This window comes from Anarhichas minor, unplaced genomic scaffold (genome assembly GCF_050575085.1).
Source record: "Anarhichas minor isolate MPS153535 unplaced genomic scaffold, ASM5057508v1 ptg000058l, whole genome shotgun sequence".
Taxonomy (NCBI): domain Eukaryota; kingdom Metazoa; phylum Chordata; class Actinopteri; order Perciformes; family Anarhichadidae; genus Anarhichas; species Anarhichas minor.
The window spans coordinates 3,256,411-3,274,148 of NW_027466504.1; the positions used below are offsets into that span (position 1 = coordinate 3,256,411).

At 41.4% G+C, this 17,738-nt stretch overlaps 1 protein-coding gene and 1 long non-coding RNA gene across 3 annotated transcripts in view; both read right to left on the minus strand.

The window, feature by feature from the left end:
• The window catches only part of LOC142932981 (uncharacterized), a 285,143-nt gene that overhangs the window by 120,035 nt on the left and 147,370 nt on the right, over positions 1-17,738 (minus strand). The window lies entirely within an intron of this gene.
• Positions 1-17,738, minus strand: part of rims1a (regulating synaptic membrane exocytosis 1a) — a 98,850-nt gene that overhangs the window by 51,728 nt on the left and 29,384 nt on the right. For both annotated transcript variants that reach the window (XM_076077140.1, XM_076077139.1), the window contains exon 4: positions 16,933-16,944. In XM_076077140.1, coding sequence (XP_075933255.1) covers positions 16,933-16,944 — 12 coding nt within the window. The remainder of the gene's footprint in view (positions 1-16,932; positions 16,945-17,738) is intronic.

Here is a 17,738-nt window from a genome sequence, read left to right on the forward strand (position 1 = left end):
CATTGCGCTGGCATCCAGCAGCACCTTAAAGAATCTCTGAGTTATCTTTCATCAGGATATCTACTTAAACTCCGAGATGAAAACTAATTTCAAGCACTGCCTTTTATCACCTACATAACATTTCAAAATGATGCAGAGAAATGAGTTCATGCATTTGTTACCTCTCGGCTAGATTACTGCAATTCCTTATTTTCAGGCTGCTCGGATAAGTCTCTTAATCTCTCCAGTTGTTTCAGAATGCTGCAGCACGTGTAGTAACAAAAACTAAGAAAAGAGATCATATTACTCCTGTATTAACTTCTCTGCACTGGCTCCCTGTAAAATCAAGAATATAATTTAAAATCCTTCTCCTCACCTACAAAGCCCTAATTGGTCAGGCACCATCATATCTAAAGGATCTTATAGTACAACATTACCCCACTAGAGAGCTGCGCTCCCTAAATGCAGGGTTGTTTGTGGTTCCGAGAGTCTTAAAAAGTAGGATGGGAGCCGGAGCCTTCAGTTATCAAGCTCCTCTGGTCTTGCATCCTGCCATGGCCCTGCTGATCCCCACTGCTACTATTATTATTATTATTAGTTACATTACTATTACCGATACCATTGCTGCTTATATTATCATTATTATTATTATTATACTATATCCACTGTTGTTAGTTGTTATTAGTAATTTTTCCATCATTATTATACTTACTACTCTCATTATATGAATAATTTCTGTCATATGCATTGAATGTGTTGTAACTCTGTTATGCTGTTCATTCTGTACACATCTATCACACTTCTGTCCATCCTGGGAGAGGATCCTCCTCTGTTGCTCTCTCTAAGGTTTCTTCTTTTTTTTCCTCCCTGTAAAGTGTTTTGGGGGAGTTTTTCCTGTTCCGATGTGAGGGTCCTGGGACAGAGGATGTCGTATGACTACAGATTGTAAAGCCCTCTGAGGCAAATTTGTGATTTTGGGCTGTACAAAACCAATGATTAACCTTTTAATTCATCACCAGGCCTGAGCATGTAGTAGTCAGGGATTGGACATTCCTTTACCCAGCCATTAGGGGTGTTGGGGTTTTTTCCTGCGGGGTCTTTAAATTCTGAAGGCATTGAGGTTTATGACTGCAAGATTTTGTGCAATGAAGTTTGCATCATGAACCAGGTCTCTGAAAGGCAGCGCTGAGTCATTGTAACTGTTAGGCTCCCTACCTGGGATTACTATTACTATTTGGTGCTCTAGTTCAGTTAATTAGTTTAGAGGGTTGATATTTTCACATTCAATTCCATTATGAAATACACCACCAAAAAAAGCTAAAGGTTATTCAATCTGATTTTACTTCATCAGAGGGAACAACTCAGTCAAATCAAAGGGCATGCTTAGGAGTGTATACACTGTTGTTTTTGTGAGAGAAACTTGAATGTCAGGTAATACTTATTTTTTCTGCGGGTCTCTGCATGTAAACCCCTGCGCTACGCGACACCATTGTATAATCTCCATGTCTAATGAGCTGAACTCATTTTTTAAATGAGTTTATTGTACAACACAACCTAAAACGATGACATATCTGGAGAGTATCGTAACGTTTTTCTTAATGTTACCCATGGTTGTTTGTATTTGCTCTATACTTGCAGCATAAATAATATGCTTTATCATTTGGCCTTTTGCATGCATGCAGTTGCATGTCTCTGCATCGACTGTAAATCTGCTGTATGTCTGTGCTGTGGAGGCGAAAAAATGATCCTGACCCCTGAATTACATCTCTCAGCATTGCAATTCATGTTACAAATAATTAAGAAAAACAAATTTAAGAAAAATGAAACTGTTGAATGAAATTTCCTGGTTTACTTAAAGGATTACACCATGTTTCGGGTTAGATTGTTTCAACTGCCTTCCCGTGACTACTCTCTATAAGCACATTTCATTCCCTGCCAGAGCAGTTTATTGGGTTTCACCTTTTTTTGTTTTTTTGTGAGGCGTCGTCAGAGTGAGTTGATACCGGCAGAACAAATGGCCAGCGTTGTGGAGATATGGAGCGGCGAGCCGTTATTTTTATAAGAGACTCCCTTAATCCCATAGTAATCCTTGTATTAGATCACTCTACGATGGTGAAACAAGCACCGGAGAGGAGGAACCCCCCCCCCACACACACACACACACACAGGATGGACACACATATACTGTGTACTCACACAAAACCATTCATACAATGAAATATATGCACATGAGCATGGATGCATACACGCAGACACAAACGCCTGCTCTGATCCAAACACACACACACACACACACAGTTGCAAAGTGTCACATGACCACAGCAAGAACCCCCCCTGAGATGAGTTAGTGAGTGAAGGAGAGAGCCAGAGAGAGAGAATAGCTTCTCCACAGATGGAAACTAGGACACCAAACCCCTGTGTGTGTTTTGTTTTTTTGCATCCTGCTGCATCTGTCTGTGTGTGTGTGTGTGTTTCCATCTGTGCATGTGTCTATTCGCGTCTGTCAAGGAGCCCGAGTGTGTATCCTCATGTGTGTGTGCCGTCACTGCTCATGTGTAGGGCCTATATGGTGCATTTGGGTGCATGTGATACAGTGTAACGATGAAAAATCCAATGCTGATGGAGTTTGTGGGAAAATAAGAGAATGTTGAAATCATTTTCCAGGACAAGACACAATTTTTCCAGGATCTCTTATATTTTTCCTCTCATTTTTTCATGTGTTTTCAGTGACCGGAAGATTTTATCAAATGTTTTGCGGGTTTTTCTAAGATGCGGGGGAAACCCTGAGAATGGCAATTGTAAGAAAACTTACAAAACTTTCCATGTAGTTTTTCCTAATTAGACACTATAAGCCAACATCTCCAGAAAACAACACTAAAGGGGTTTTGACGGCCTTAAAAGTCATTCTGACAGTTACAGAGTAAATCTAATCGTGTACCATCACCACAGATTGGGGGGCAAAACACAGAGACAGCATGCCGCCAAACAGGCGTGACCACGTGTAACCTAAAAGGTAGAGGAGGAGAGAGGGGGGGGCGGGCTTAGGAAGTATAGCGTCAGCCGACGACAGCTTGACGTATGGCATCGGCGGCGCGCAAAGGCAGGCGCCATAACCGAGGGCGCCTATAAATCCCGCGCTAAGCATGAAAGACTGCCACAAAGGAGATTAGTGTCCACATCAGCTAATGAGGTACTATATCAGCACAGCGCGGTACCCACAGTAACATATACACACACACACACGCACACACATATACACAGTACACACACACATGCACCGGCACAGACAGCTCACACACGAATAAGTGCGTTTGCAGATGCCCAAGTGCAACGTGTTTGTACTATAACACTTGGAACACTAGTCCTAGCAGGCACAATGCATGATGGACAACACACATGTTCACCAAACACACACACACACACACAGGTTATAAGATAAATACTTTATCAATATGCATGGATGCCAGGATGTGGTGAGTGTGGGTAGGCATAATGCTGCACTTCCCTTTTCCCACCACTGAATGTCTCTAGTTAGCAAAGATAGCACCTGGCAATGTAACGGTCTGCCTGAGTGTGTGAGTGAGTAATTGAGTGAAGTGTGTGTGAGAGAGAGAGAAAAATGAATCAAATGTGTGTTTTTGGTGGAGTATACACTTTTTTTAAATGTAAACTGGCTGGAGGTTTATTTGACTCTAAATGGACCATAATTTACTAAATGAACATCGTGCTGTATTGAAGAAGACTTGAAACTTGAGATTGAGACCATGAACTCATGTTTACAATGTTTACTGAGGTAATAAATCAAGACAGTAGAGTCATTTCCTCATAGACGTCTATACAACCAGACTTCTTTTTGCAACCAGAGGACTTGTTCCCTGCTGGTCAGTAGAGAGAATGCATGTTTTAAGACACTTCCACATTGACTTCACCCCCAGACCCGGAAGTTGCCGCCTGATGTGTACACATGTAGACATCTAGAATGTCCATTCAAGCAGTGATCACTGATTAACTGTTTCTGCTGTCAACGTCTTCCCGTATTCCCATAACGAGAGAAAACTTGTCTTCATCTCCGGGCCAATACTAGCTGACATAAAAAGGACAATTACAGCTTGCCCAATTGAAACAAATTCCTAAAGAACTCTACATTTTTCTATGGTAGTTTGGTAAGATAGCAAATCTGACTTGTTTCGTTTCCAGTTCACAACCTCTACTTATTCGACTCTATTTAATGGTTAATTACAGCCATGCGTAGCCAATACCGCCACCTTCTGAGGAAACTATGCTTTATATAGCCAAGTATATTCGCTCCAAACCAGTTGATGCAAGCGCACCTAATTCACCTTTTATTTATTTTCTTTGTGACATTTCAAAAGTTTGTCTAAAATCGGCTCAACAATTGAATGGAAACACGACCACTGTTGGCACCGCTGTCGCAAAGACAACCGGATCGCTTTCACAGGACACACTGCATTTTTTTTTAACCACAGTTATTTTTGGTTGTTCACCGTTTCCGCTCCTGGGGATAACTGCAAAGAACTTCCATTGCTACTCTTTGGTAACTTGGGGATAGCTATACCAATAGGTAATGGTAGATTGTACCCGGCAGCAGACAGAATTGCATAGAGAAAGTGAGGCTTATATGGAAGCAAACCAGTGCCGGGCCGTGCATTTTATACCTGGGCCTTCACTGCTGTCCTGCAGCTGAAATTCGCAGAGCTCGAGTCGACAGTCGTGCAATGTCTACAGTGACTGTAGACATTTACGCGTCCTCATTGGTCAGTTTGACTGTGGACTACCAATTGGATCGGAGGAACCGACTGCAGACCACCAATCACAAGTTGACCTGCAAATCTTGAATACATCAAGTTAGAGTTGCGAATCTACCCACAGCGTTGACCTTGCAGTAATTCTGGTAAGACTGAAATATTTTTGTCTTTATAATTATTTATACAGAACACTGTTTATACTGCCCAATTGTCTTTTGGTCGTTTGGAAAAAACTGGACGTAGTGTTAACGTTAGTTAGCTAGCTAAGACTTCGCCGCTAGTTCACGGTTAGCAGCTCTCAATAACATCTCTTCGAAATTGTATTACTGTCAACATCCATTTTATCTTGCGTTAACCCATTAACTCTTGCATATACGGTTCAAATCCTGATGCTCGAGTACGGGCCGGGTCTGGTAAGATAACCTTAACGTTATCTAGCGTCCCTAAATATAACCTCTTAAATCATTATTACGAATGCCAAATATTCTTTGCATCCAAAAACAGTCCCTTATTAATCAATAGATAATCAACTATTAGCCAGTGTTCCAGAGACAGTATTTTTGAGGGTTTAAATTCGTTCTTTTAATAATTTATGTGCTGTCATAAACACCTGCTTGCTCGGGTGTTTATTATCCATCTAACGTTATATTATTAAAGACAAGAGAATGTATCAACTACAAAGACTTCTGTCAGCGTGTTTTTTGTCTCCGTTGCTGTGGTTATGACGGGAATATGGAATAATAGAAGATCCATATTTCTGATGTCTTACTCTTAGTTTTGCCATGAGTAAGAACATGAAACTTATCCAAAGGGAAGCTGAACAGTTGATCAAATATCAGAGGAATCAGTCAGTGTTGTAGGCTCAGGAGTTATGAGATATGATATATGAGTTAACATTATTAGAACTCTCCCTCAGAGATCTCTAAATCTGATCTGTAATCAGGGTTGTAATCAGCGGTTGTCATCCTGCTCTGACACTTCTTCCTCCTCTTCCTCCCTGGGTGCTAAAAGGATATCAATGGCCTGTTGTACGTTCATTGTTATATTAGTAATGTATTATTATAATATAACAATATCTAATATTATAATAATAATATTTTGTTGTTGTGGTTTTACTCCACAAGTGTATTTGAGCTACATTTGAACTTACCGCCTTTATATGTCAACTTTTCAACAGGAGGATGCCTGCAGTCCAAACCCCCTTCCTGGCTTCGAAAGGTTGGAAAAGTTCGGCTCTGCTCTGCTGGAGGTTAGCCTGACAGAGGACAAGCTGACTCTCACCACTGAGCAGAGGAACAAGGTCCTTGAAGCCTGGAATGCAGTGGAGGAGCACGACATGCAGCCGCAGCAGTTCAACCAGCTGTACAGAACACACTGGGGCATCACCCTCTACTGCCACACACAGAGGGACCATCTTGTTGATGCTGCTGTGATCCAGAGGCTGAAGATGGCTAAGCGATACGCACCAGCTCAACAAGACATCAGTGCTCAACAGGCCCACGTACACGCTGGTGAAACTGCTGTGGTCTCACCTCAAGGGTCTCGCAGCAGTCCTGAGAAGAGCACCATCTAGAAGGCCTACGAGAGAATCCAGCACCAGATTCTGGTGGAGGATCCAATCCTCTGCAAAGCAGGCATTCCTCTCCCTAAAATAAACATTAAGACAGTACGGGACTTCATACATCGTCAAGAGCGCCTTCTTAACCTGCATGTCACTAAACAGTCCTTCACTGTCACAAAAAACACCTCCATCTCATCTGCTGACCTCCCTCCAGCACCACACCAACCGGCAGTCCTCCCTCCACCACTCTACTCTCTGATGGAGTATGTGCCCACACCCAGCACGGCAGGGACTAAAGTGTTGAAGAGAAGGACGGACATAATCATGCCACTCTCCCGGCCGGCCTCAACCACCACTGCCACTTGTGCTACCGGCAGTTAGAAACACCTCTGCCACCTCTACCATCAGCAGACCTGTGCCCTCCCTCTCTGCATCCACAGCAACCGCTGAGCCTGCTGGCCCCTCCACACGGCCATACTGCCTGCTCCTCCTCCTACATCAGTCCCTACTACTCTGCCCACAATGTCTGCTCCTCATGAGTTAAGCCCACCGTCCTGGGCCAGAGCTACGCAGTACAAGCTAAAGAGTCTGGAACAGCCCTCTGTAGTAGGAGTGAAGGTGTCACGAGTGCAGAATCTCCCTGTCTGTACATGCTGTGGCCAACCGACCCAGGGACATAAAAAGTACAACAGAAAGGCTTTCTGGCCTGTAAAAATGATGTCAACATCAAAAGGTCTGGACAACACAGTGTACGACAGCTACGAACGCTTCACTTCTGTTGTGGACAAGGTGGAGCGATGAGCTGTAGACACCCTGTATATATCTGTAAATACTCATGCATTGTAAATAGTTTAGATCTTCATGTACATACTCGTGCACATTGTATATAGTTTAGATCTTCATGTACATACTCGTGCACATTGTAAATAGTTTAGATCTTCATGTACATATTGTAGTCTTCTATTTTATGACTGCACTGTTTTTTCTGATTGTTCTCCATTTCATGCACTTTATTCAACAAAGTGTTAAGTGTTACAGTAACATCGAGTTGTGGAATATCAATTAATGAATGCAACAACAGGGATGCGTTTGTTGTCATCAACAACAGGGACACGGATATATAGAGTTCCAGATTACTTACATGTCAGAGCACATGCCTATATTACAATGATTTCAGATCATTTTGCAATAGAAACATTAAACAGCCTCAGAAAATATAAAACTACTTCTAATTAGCCTCCCAGGTATCATAAGGGAATTTAAAAAGACAGTGACAAACGGCATTCTCTCACATGTATAATTTTGATTTGGAATAAGATGCATTTTATTGAAAAAAGACCTGAATAAATGACATGAATTATGTAGCATTATGTAGACACAAATGTACTTGAGATTCTCTATTTATAGCACCATTCTATTATAGCTTCAACAGGTATCACAATAAATAGCTAATTACAATCTGAAAAGGACAATTTTACACAAGTGGAATCAATCCAGATGATGACAACAGTGTCTGCAACATCTACTTTGAAAGGAGGTGAGGCGTGTTCTAGACTCCTCCTGTGGACTCCTTCATATTCCACACGTGGGAATCTTGTGTGCATATATTTCTCTCCTGTAAACACAAAGAAAGTCTTAAAGATCTTTACGTATGAAGGGACACGTCTAGCAGCTGGTGGACCAATGTGCAGATTTCTGTTTCTAGATCTTGTGTATTGTGGTACATGTATGACAATAATCATGAAAGAAGTCATTGTGATACACAAACTAACATGTGCTTGGAGTAAATAGTGGTACATGATTCTGCTGCTGATACCACAGTTTGACAACATCAGGGAGCAAATATCCATTCTACATTTATTGATGCCACCAATATAAATTGACCACTTGATGGCGACATTAGACATTCTTCAATTAACGCAGACTTTACGCAGGCTTTGACCGCTGGGGGCGCAAATGTTTCACTTTCGCACAGTAGACTGTCGGCCAATAACGTTTCGGGAGATTGCACTACGGTACAGCTCATCCCCAATACCACCTTATAACCACATTGCGGCGCAACAGCTGTTATTCATTTTTAAGGCTGTAACTATGTACATCTTCGTATTAAACCGTTCGGTACGAGTCGTCTGAATAATGCTAGAGCATTTAGAAAATGCAAAAGCCTAAATTCAGGAAAATATAATGTTCTCAGCTGGTCTGGCTGTGGTATCCACAGTCACTCCTTAATGACAAGCCGCAACCCAAAGAGATTAACATAGGATTTTACTTTCACAACTCGAGTGCTGATCGTACTGCTCTGCAATGTCTTTCCTCGGCTCAGGTTCCTCTATCATGGTGCATCTCACTCAGTCAGAATGCATTTTGATTGGCTGAGCTGCATCACGTGATGTGATTCACTACCCATCAGCCTCTGCTGGCTGTTAAGTTTCGTTTCACAATAGTCACGTGTTCGCCCACTGACCAATCACAGCACACTCTGTACCTCGCGGGAAAGCTACACACGGACACTGGCGGCATGTAATGCTGACGTCATTATAGGCCGGCGCGCAGGCTCTGATAGTCAAAGAATACGCCCAACATGTCAAACTAAAGATCTGATTGGTTGAACACTATGACAATCAACAATATCGTCCCCATTTACTTTAATCTGCACTGGCTGCAGGTGAGACTCTGCAGGCCTTGGGCCTGTCTTCTTACCTAGAGACACAGAGGTGAAATCTGATTGGATAAAAGCTCTACTTAAAACAAGCTGCACTGGAAGCAGAGCAACTGAGGAAGACAGTAGCTGTGCAATGAGAAAATAAGATAATGGGAAAATATTTTTATAAATTATAATACATGTAATGTATTTAAGAAAAATTATTATATTATAAAATAGATTTTTCTTTTTTTTTTTTTTTTTAATATATATAGCTTTGTGATTCTGTTTAGGCCAGCAGAGAAGGCCCTGCAGGCCCTGACGGCCCGCCACTGAAGCAAACTAAAGCCAGTGGCCATTACATTGTGCAATCAACATTTACTGACCGATGAAGTAAAGCTAAACACTTGTCTATTGCAACTTCAAATTGCCAACACTGTGTTAAAAATACATCTACAGCAACTTGACGTTCATGTTACCTCTTAAATTATACTTTTATTAACGCCGATGACATTTGTCTTTTGTTACTTTTAGTTATCAGACCCACATTAGTAAATACTTCTTAAGTTTTTGCAACCTTTTCTGAACCACAGAAACATCTTCATTACACCGATGAAAGCCATAGACACTTAAACTACCTTATCAGCACACAATTTATCCGTATCCGTGTCATACTCATCCGTATATTTTACCGAATGTTATTCTTTATTTTTCGTGCGTTTTCTACGAAAGTCCAGCTCGTTACGTGAATATAGTCTTATTTTTAATACATTTCCGTGATCACAGGAAACAGCGGTCCCCCGTAGGAACGCTGTATGAGAACAGCCTGATTAAACCTACATGACGCTTTCTGTCTGAGCAAACAAAGTGAATTTCAGCGTGTGAATGTGTCTTCCTTGTAATTGTGTGTAAACAGCGCTGCACTTCCGAGGGTGTCTGCACGACAGCGCGTACTTGTAAGTGTAGGCAAACGCCATACTGTGAGAATGTGTTTGTGTGTGTGTACGTGTGTCAGGGAGTGTATACAGCAACAACCAGGAGAGAGAGAGATGGCCCCCTTAAGACCAGTCAATGAGAGATGGACGTGGAGACGGACGCAGCTAGCGAGACCGGCGATCAATAGTAATCATGAGGCGCTGTGGCGTTAACAGCAGATGACACATCGCTCAGGCTTTTTCTAGCATGCTGCGCCCCGACACAAAGCGGCACGAAGCCATAATTCCTTGTAAGCTTTGAATCAATAGATATACATTAGCACAAGTAGGCACATGGTAAAATGTTTTTCCCGTATTTAGTTTTTTGCCTTTATTTGATAAAATTCCTCTCAAGGTGCAAGACGGTCACGGTGGCTAAAGCATAGGGAGCAGCGTAAACTTACATCCCGCTCGTTCCTTTATCCAACAATACTGTGTTAGTGGCATCGTGACCCAGACAAAAGTAAATGAGTGTGGCACTCTGTGATGTTTGGGGCAAACCTACGCAAGCATGACACAGACTTGTCTCTGAGCTCATAAACACCCCTGTGTGTCTCACAACTATGACGTTGACATGATGGCTAGAAGATTGAACAGACATGTGATGAATGAACACGCCGAGTCTCCTATGACAAATTCCTAAAAGTGAGAGAGGAAGGGGCTGTGAGGGAGGAGGAAAAGTAACTGCTAAGATGCTGGGAAGACGGTCCCCGCGAAAGGGGTACGATTATACGGGCTGCTGCAGTTGGCCGACAGTGAGGTGACTGGTGTTTGACGTGTTTAGCCTAGCTTAGCATAAAAGCAGGAAGAAACAGCTGGTTTGGCTCCGTCCAAAAGAAAAAAGTTTCATCATTTAGCTTTCCCTAAAACAACAGATTGTAGAGCAGTGATTCTCAACTGGTGGGTCGTGACCCAAAAGTGGGTCGCGGACCCGTATTTAGTGGGCCTTTGCCTGAAAAATAATAATTAAAATTTTTTTTAAAAATCCTTTGCTTTTATTTTGAAGGGGATTTTTTTATGCAGCGGAGTGCTGTCTATTCACTCTCCTTAACAATATTTGGCGTTAATGCCTTGTAATGCTAATATCAGCAGAGGATAAAGTGAAAACTATACCTCTGTCAAATACAGTGGCTGGCCGTGCATTTTATACCTAGGCCTTCACTGCTGTCCTGCAGCTGAAATACCACCTTATAACCACATGATGGCGCCACAGCTATTATTCGTTTTTAAGGCTGTAACTATGTACGTCTTCGTATTAAACCGTTCGGTACGAGGCTTACAATATGTTTGGATAATGCTCGAGCATTTGGAAGATACAGAAGCTTAAATTCAGGAAAATATAATATTTTCTGCTCTCATGTAGGACAGTGGTTCTCAGCGGGTCTGGCTGTGGGACTGTAATGGGAAAATATGTCATAGTCTCATGTGAAGGTTTAAAGAATGTAAGTCCTAAAAGAGCAGACACCAAACTGTAGTTTCAGTAGATGACTTTAATTAGTTTAGTATCCAGGTGTCTTGTTATCTGTTATCATTGTGCACTGTTTTCTTTCTTCTTCGTAAGACAGAGACACAGAGAGGCTTTGATTAACAGAGATCCTCTGTTTGAAATACTTTTAACTTCCTTTGCTGACGCATTATCTGAAGTTGTAAAGGCGTAAACCTTTGCATGCATATATGATGTGTGAGGGTAAAGAATGTCTATTCTGTCTCTGCAATGGTCATTTTAACAATGTCACAGTGGCTTCAAAGGAAGCATCTGCTGTGTGTTTAAACTGTCTATTGTTATAATTATAATACATATCGTGTATTTATGAAAAATTATTAAATTATAAAATAGCTATAACTTTGTGATTCTGTTTAGGCCAGCAGAGAAGGCCTTGCAGGCCCTGACGGCCCGCCACTGGTCAAATTACACTATAAGTAGACAAATTGAAGACATGTCGGATGACATCAAACAACAGACCACAGCTCGAATTTAGGCAAGTGGTCATTTTGCATTACAAGTGGACAAATCTACAGACATAACAAACAAAGCAGTTTTACTCGTTTACGTGAAACATGTGTGGGACAGGGACTTACAGGAACAATTTCTCTGCACAAGAGAGCTCCCTACTACTACGACTGCAGAGGACATTTCCAGCTCAGGTTCAAACTGCATCTTTTCATTAAATAAATTTGAGAAGTTGAACATTTTCCTCGATTTGGGTCACGGCTTGTCATTAAGGGGTGATGGTGGGTCCTGCAGCCAGACCAGTTGAGAACCACTGTTGTAGAGTATACATTTAACAAACAAGATACATGTGATGTTTTTTTTTACTTAAGACAGAGCCATACTAGTTGTTTTCCTTTGTATACATTATGCTAAGCTAGGCTAACTGTGCCTGCGTTCAGCTACTTAATGCAGAGAAAACTACTATAATAATCCATTACCACCACTACTCTGTACTCCATAAAGCACCATCTTACCTGCTTGGACCTTTAAAAATGTTCTCCTGCTTGTAGAAACAAAAAAACAACAAAAACAAATGTTTTAAATTTCCAAACTTAAGAAAACGATGTTTGTGCCCCATGTGAAACGAAAAGTCAACATTGATTTATTTGTCACGTAACTTGCGTATTTTAGTTACGCCACTTACATAATTATCTGAACCCAAACCACAATCTTTTCCTAAACCTGACTGTGTTTCCTGGAAAGACGGAAGTTGAATTTAAAAAGACTGTATGCACATGAGGAGCGAAATTAACTCGTTGCTGACCTTACGTCTTGCTGAACCTTCGTAAGAAAACACAAAATACTAAATAAAATAACTTTTTGTAAGATATCATTCAAACCGTTGTATGAGGATACGTTGCTTTAAGTGTCTACGGCTTTTATCAGTGTAATGAAGTAGTTTTGTTTCCTAAACCTAACTGAGTTGTTTCCTGTGAAGACGGTAGTTTATTTTGAAAAGACTGTATGCGTGTAATGCGCCGACACGTTTGCATTGACACGTTTTTCTGGAATGTCTTTGGAAAACGCAGGAAAAGGAGTAACCTTTTGTAAGATATCATAGAAAACATTGTATGAGGATATGTTGCCATGGTTAACAGCACCAGTGGGCTGGAAACACCAGTGGATAAGGCAGCCATGCTAGTAATTCTGAATCAGAACCGGTCTAAAAACAGATGAGCAGTGTAAGTTATAGCCATATAAAAGCACAGAACCCCTATAGAAATACATCCCTGGACATTACAATTAGAGAGAGGAGAAGTGTTAGTGAGCGTGTGTGTGTGTGTGTGTTTGAAAAAGAAACACACACACTCCTGAGTCTCCCATGAGAAGAGGAATCAAGACTTCAAAAGTGGCCCTTTCTGTGAGAAACACTTGGCTCCAGTACAACAACACACACTCATCTCTCCACGAGAGCTCAGCCATCACTGCAGATAATGAGCGAATATCATTAGCACCACACACTAGGCTGCATGCACCACACACTGTATAGCGTTATGCTTATTAAAACTTTATTTATCTCTCTCTCATCGGCTTTCACAGATGTTCTTTTGAAAGCAAGACAGCACACTCATCGCAGGTCATTCAGTGTACAACATTAATACGCTGGAAAGACAAGATGATGTTAGTGAAAGAAAATGTAGAAGCCATTAAGCTTACATTTTCTTTTTTCACAAATAATAAATAATCAAGTCTTACAACATAACCTTGGAAGGTATGTTGTGTGGTTAACTCCGTGTGTCTTGAGAAGTATGATATTTTGGAAAAATAATCAATTATTGTTTAATGTTATTGTATAGCCTGGCTGTGGTGATTTGCCATGGCTAGCTCAGACATGGCTGTAGCAATGGGAGGACAGGAAGCGTCAAACTACATTAACGTATTAAAGACAGAAATTAGATGATTTCAGAAGATGGTAAATGGTAAATAGTCTTTACTTGTATAGCGCTTTTCTAATCTAAACCACCTTGGTTTGTTTAGTTTTGAAGCCTCAATTTCAGAATTTTGGCTGTCGCCATTTTGGATTTATTGCAACCAGAAGTGACACGAGAGGGTGGAGCTATGTACAACCGAGAGCTAAACAATACGTTTTTAGCCCCCGAAAAAGGTTTACAATTAACTTTCATGTACTGAAAACACACTATGAAAGTGTATAAGTTCAAAGACGAAAACGTTGACAACTCCCAGACCTGAAAATGCCATGGTAGCAACCTGTCAATCACAAGGTAGTCACGCCCTAAAGCATACCCTGCTTTATGGTCTATTTTAGTCTAAATGGACCATCATTTACTAGATGAACATCGTGCTGCATTGAAGGAGACTTGAAACTAGAGATTGAGACCATAAATTCATGTTTACAATGTACAGGTTTAACGCACTTATGCATTGGTTTCTCTCTTCAGACCTGGAGGTTGGTGCTGACATCTGTGCACTGCCAATTTGTGAAGCATGATAGCTACGTAGCGGTTTGCTGCGCATTTGTGGAATGCGGCCTCCAAGCAGACAGTATAAACAGAACTACTACGCGTACGTGGTGTCCACAGCTGTCCGAGCATGCGTCCCTTTGGGAGTATAACCAACGGTTACGTTTTTTACTCACTGCTGAGCTAGTAAAAATGGGAGCTGCAGTTTTTTGTTGGCTAACGAATTAATTGTTGTTTAACTCTGTAAAAATCACAAATACATTTTCATAGTAGACGAACTTATACTAAGTTACATGCTAATGGAACTTTCATTCGAATAGCTAGGGCACCATCTTGAACACAGTGTTCAGTTTGCTTACTAAATCTATGGACTGAAGAAATTGAAAAAACAAAGCTCACACTTCATCTGCAGAAAGTCCAAACACAAATTACTGGACACACTTTTTCAAGGGATCAAGTAGTTTGCAGTTGTCACAAATCCCTTTTTGCAGGTTGAGTGCAAAAACAACACAGCAATCCACTACAAGGGCAAAATATACAGTATCGTTTGACAAAGTGTGCTGCCAAACAGTGAATTTCAAGGGCTCTCAAATAGTTTCCTTCAGATTATTGATCGCCACCTGAAATATCGAACATCTCACTGTGGTAACTTAAGTGAAATAAAAGTTACTCTCCACCTACATATTTCCAGGGACTGACCTCAAAGACCCACGGAAACCCAGTTTGAAAAGCACTTTATTAAAAAACTGATTTTGGTTGTTAGGTATGATTAAGCCCATAATTCAGTAGTTGTCAACGACAGTTGAGGTAAACATAATTTCAAAGAAAAAGCAGCATGTGTTTACATTCAGTATACCTTCAGCAGCTAACATACCACAGACGTGTTAACGCTAGTTAATGATGTGCTAACGTACTCTGCTAATGTTAGCTCAGCAGGTCTTTACGTAGAAATGTAACGTTTTAGAAACATTTATCTCCCTCCAACCTCTCCGGGTAACGAGTATCGCTATAACACAGCGTTTAACCATGTCTAGCTGCAAATACACAAAAACCGGCCAGAAAATGAAGAACATCTGAAACCATTGCATGAGAGTCTACGAGCAGAGCTTGATAGCTGTTCGATGCTGGTCGGAGCTGGCCAATGCTACGCTATTATTTGCCAGTCTGCATTTTTTGGGGCAGCGGGCGATACTTTAAATGTTGAAATTAAACGATCACCCATTTTTCTGGGGACCACCTGGAACTCCCTCAAGGACCCCTGGGAGTGTCGGGAATGTCTGTGCCAACAATTTCACTTTAACTTTGAGTATTTCGTTTGAGTAGAATGGAAAAAGTGGGCAGAGTAACTTTGCATTTTTGGAGTGCTGTGCCAGGCAAGATTAATCAATCCTCAAGTAATTAAACAAATCCATATCCAGCTATACAGACAGCGCTACATAAGGCCTCCATTCTGCCAAAACTTTCCTCTTTAGAGCCAGTGATTGTTGTACGGAGCTTTAGCAGGGGAGTGAGACTGCTATGTACAGCACACCAAAGCACTCTTGGACAGCCGTGGCGTTCAATCCCAGCCAACTATCATTAAAGTGCCAGTTTGGCAGCTGCCCTGAGGGAAAGCAGCCAAGGCCAAGCAAGGTTCTAAACCTGACACAACTACCCAAGCAGAGGAAGGTGTTAACGGGCATGTCCGCTGGGAACGTTTCTCCAGCAGTATCATTTCAGATGATTCTTCCGAACTCCTGTTTAACCAGGCCACACAACAGAGGACATTTTCTCTACAGCTATGGAGCAGGCCAACACACCAATGGCTTATGTGTCACGATCCACAAGAAACAGGAGATGGTTAAGTGTCCAAGTCCAAGGTCAACTATGCGTCTCCCGCTGTGGCAATGAAATAGGTTGCATAGCTGTGGTTTGGTTGGGCGCTTGGGTCTGGGTTTGATGCGGTCAAGCACAAAGCACAGCAATAGTTTGATATTTTGGGATATTGGTTCATTAGAGACATCACTTCCTGGACTCTCTGCTGGTTGCTTGGCAACCTCACAATGATGCCAAGACCCCAAATAGTCACTGCGCCCGGCCAAGAAATAGTCGGACACAAACCTTGTAAACCAAAACATAAGACATAATTAATCTATTTTCTTTCTATGTGTTCTACCTCTGAGGTCCAAGTTGTTTCCCTGCATCAAATGCATGCTGAGTGATGCTATAGGAACATCAGTAGGTATGGAAAACAACTGATTGTTTTAATCTAGATGATGTAGTTGAAATATTCAACCAGGAAGGTTCCTGCTACTACTCATTGTTACTACTACCGCTACTGCTTCTACTGACACAACTTAGAGATCAAGATAAAGATAAAGAGGTTTTTATTGTCATTGTAGTGATACAACGAAATTCCGTTTGGTAGCCCTCAGCCAGCCAGCAGCAGCAAACAACGAACAACTTGTGATAATAACAGACACATGGACAGACAGACAGACTGATAGATACAAATATACATACATACTGTATGAATCCATTAAGATGGATTGTCTTAAAGGTTGCAGGCAGAGTTATGTAGTCCAGAAATGACACACACACAAAAAACACAGCACTCACCACTTTGTCCTCCTGCAGCCCAGTCAGCCATCCATGTATAATGAAAAGAAAGACAGAGAGAATGTGAGCAAAGATGATATCTGAAAGCATGGCAATGATCCTACAGCCCTACCAGCAACAAACACTGTAACAAAGATATTTCAGCTTCCAATAACGTTACAATTACCCAACAGAAGAGAATATGCTGCCACTCTTTTGAGCCAGATTTGAGTTGAAATGTTCCAACAAATCCTTAAGCATAAACAACTAAATACATTAACTGTTGGTAGTCCGAGACATGATGCGAATCAATTGTGCTACTTTTGATCAAGTCGGGCTGGGAAAAATAGCCTCGGGCTGGTAGATGAAATTTGGGGCTGCTTTTCATCAACATTTGTGAAAACAATATTAACAAGCGAGCTGTCATTTTACGCTTGCTGGAAGTGATGTGATGCCGCACCGGTGTGTTTTAGATGAAGTGAGCTGGCCTTTTCAATGCTACATTGTTGTCAGTTTCGGTCACTAAAGTTAAACCATACCATCCATGGTGTATTTTGTAACTTCGAAGAGAGCTAGACTAGCTGTTTCCCACCGCGCCCAAGCTTTAAGCCGAGGTAGGCTAAGCGACTGGTTCCGCACATAGAAACAGAAGCACACTGTCAAGCAAATGACTGTGTTACAGAAATATTAAAGTATTCTTTAAAGTGCTTGGACAAGCAGCCAATGCTGTCATTTTTTTCTGGCAAAGACAGTGTCAAATTTCCAAACTGTATTATTTTCTTTTTAGTTATTTTTTTCATCATTACTTATCGCAATGTCCCCCTCTC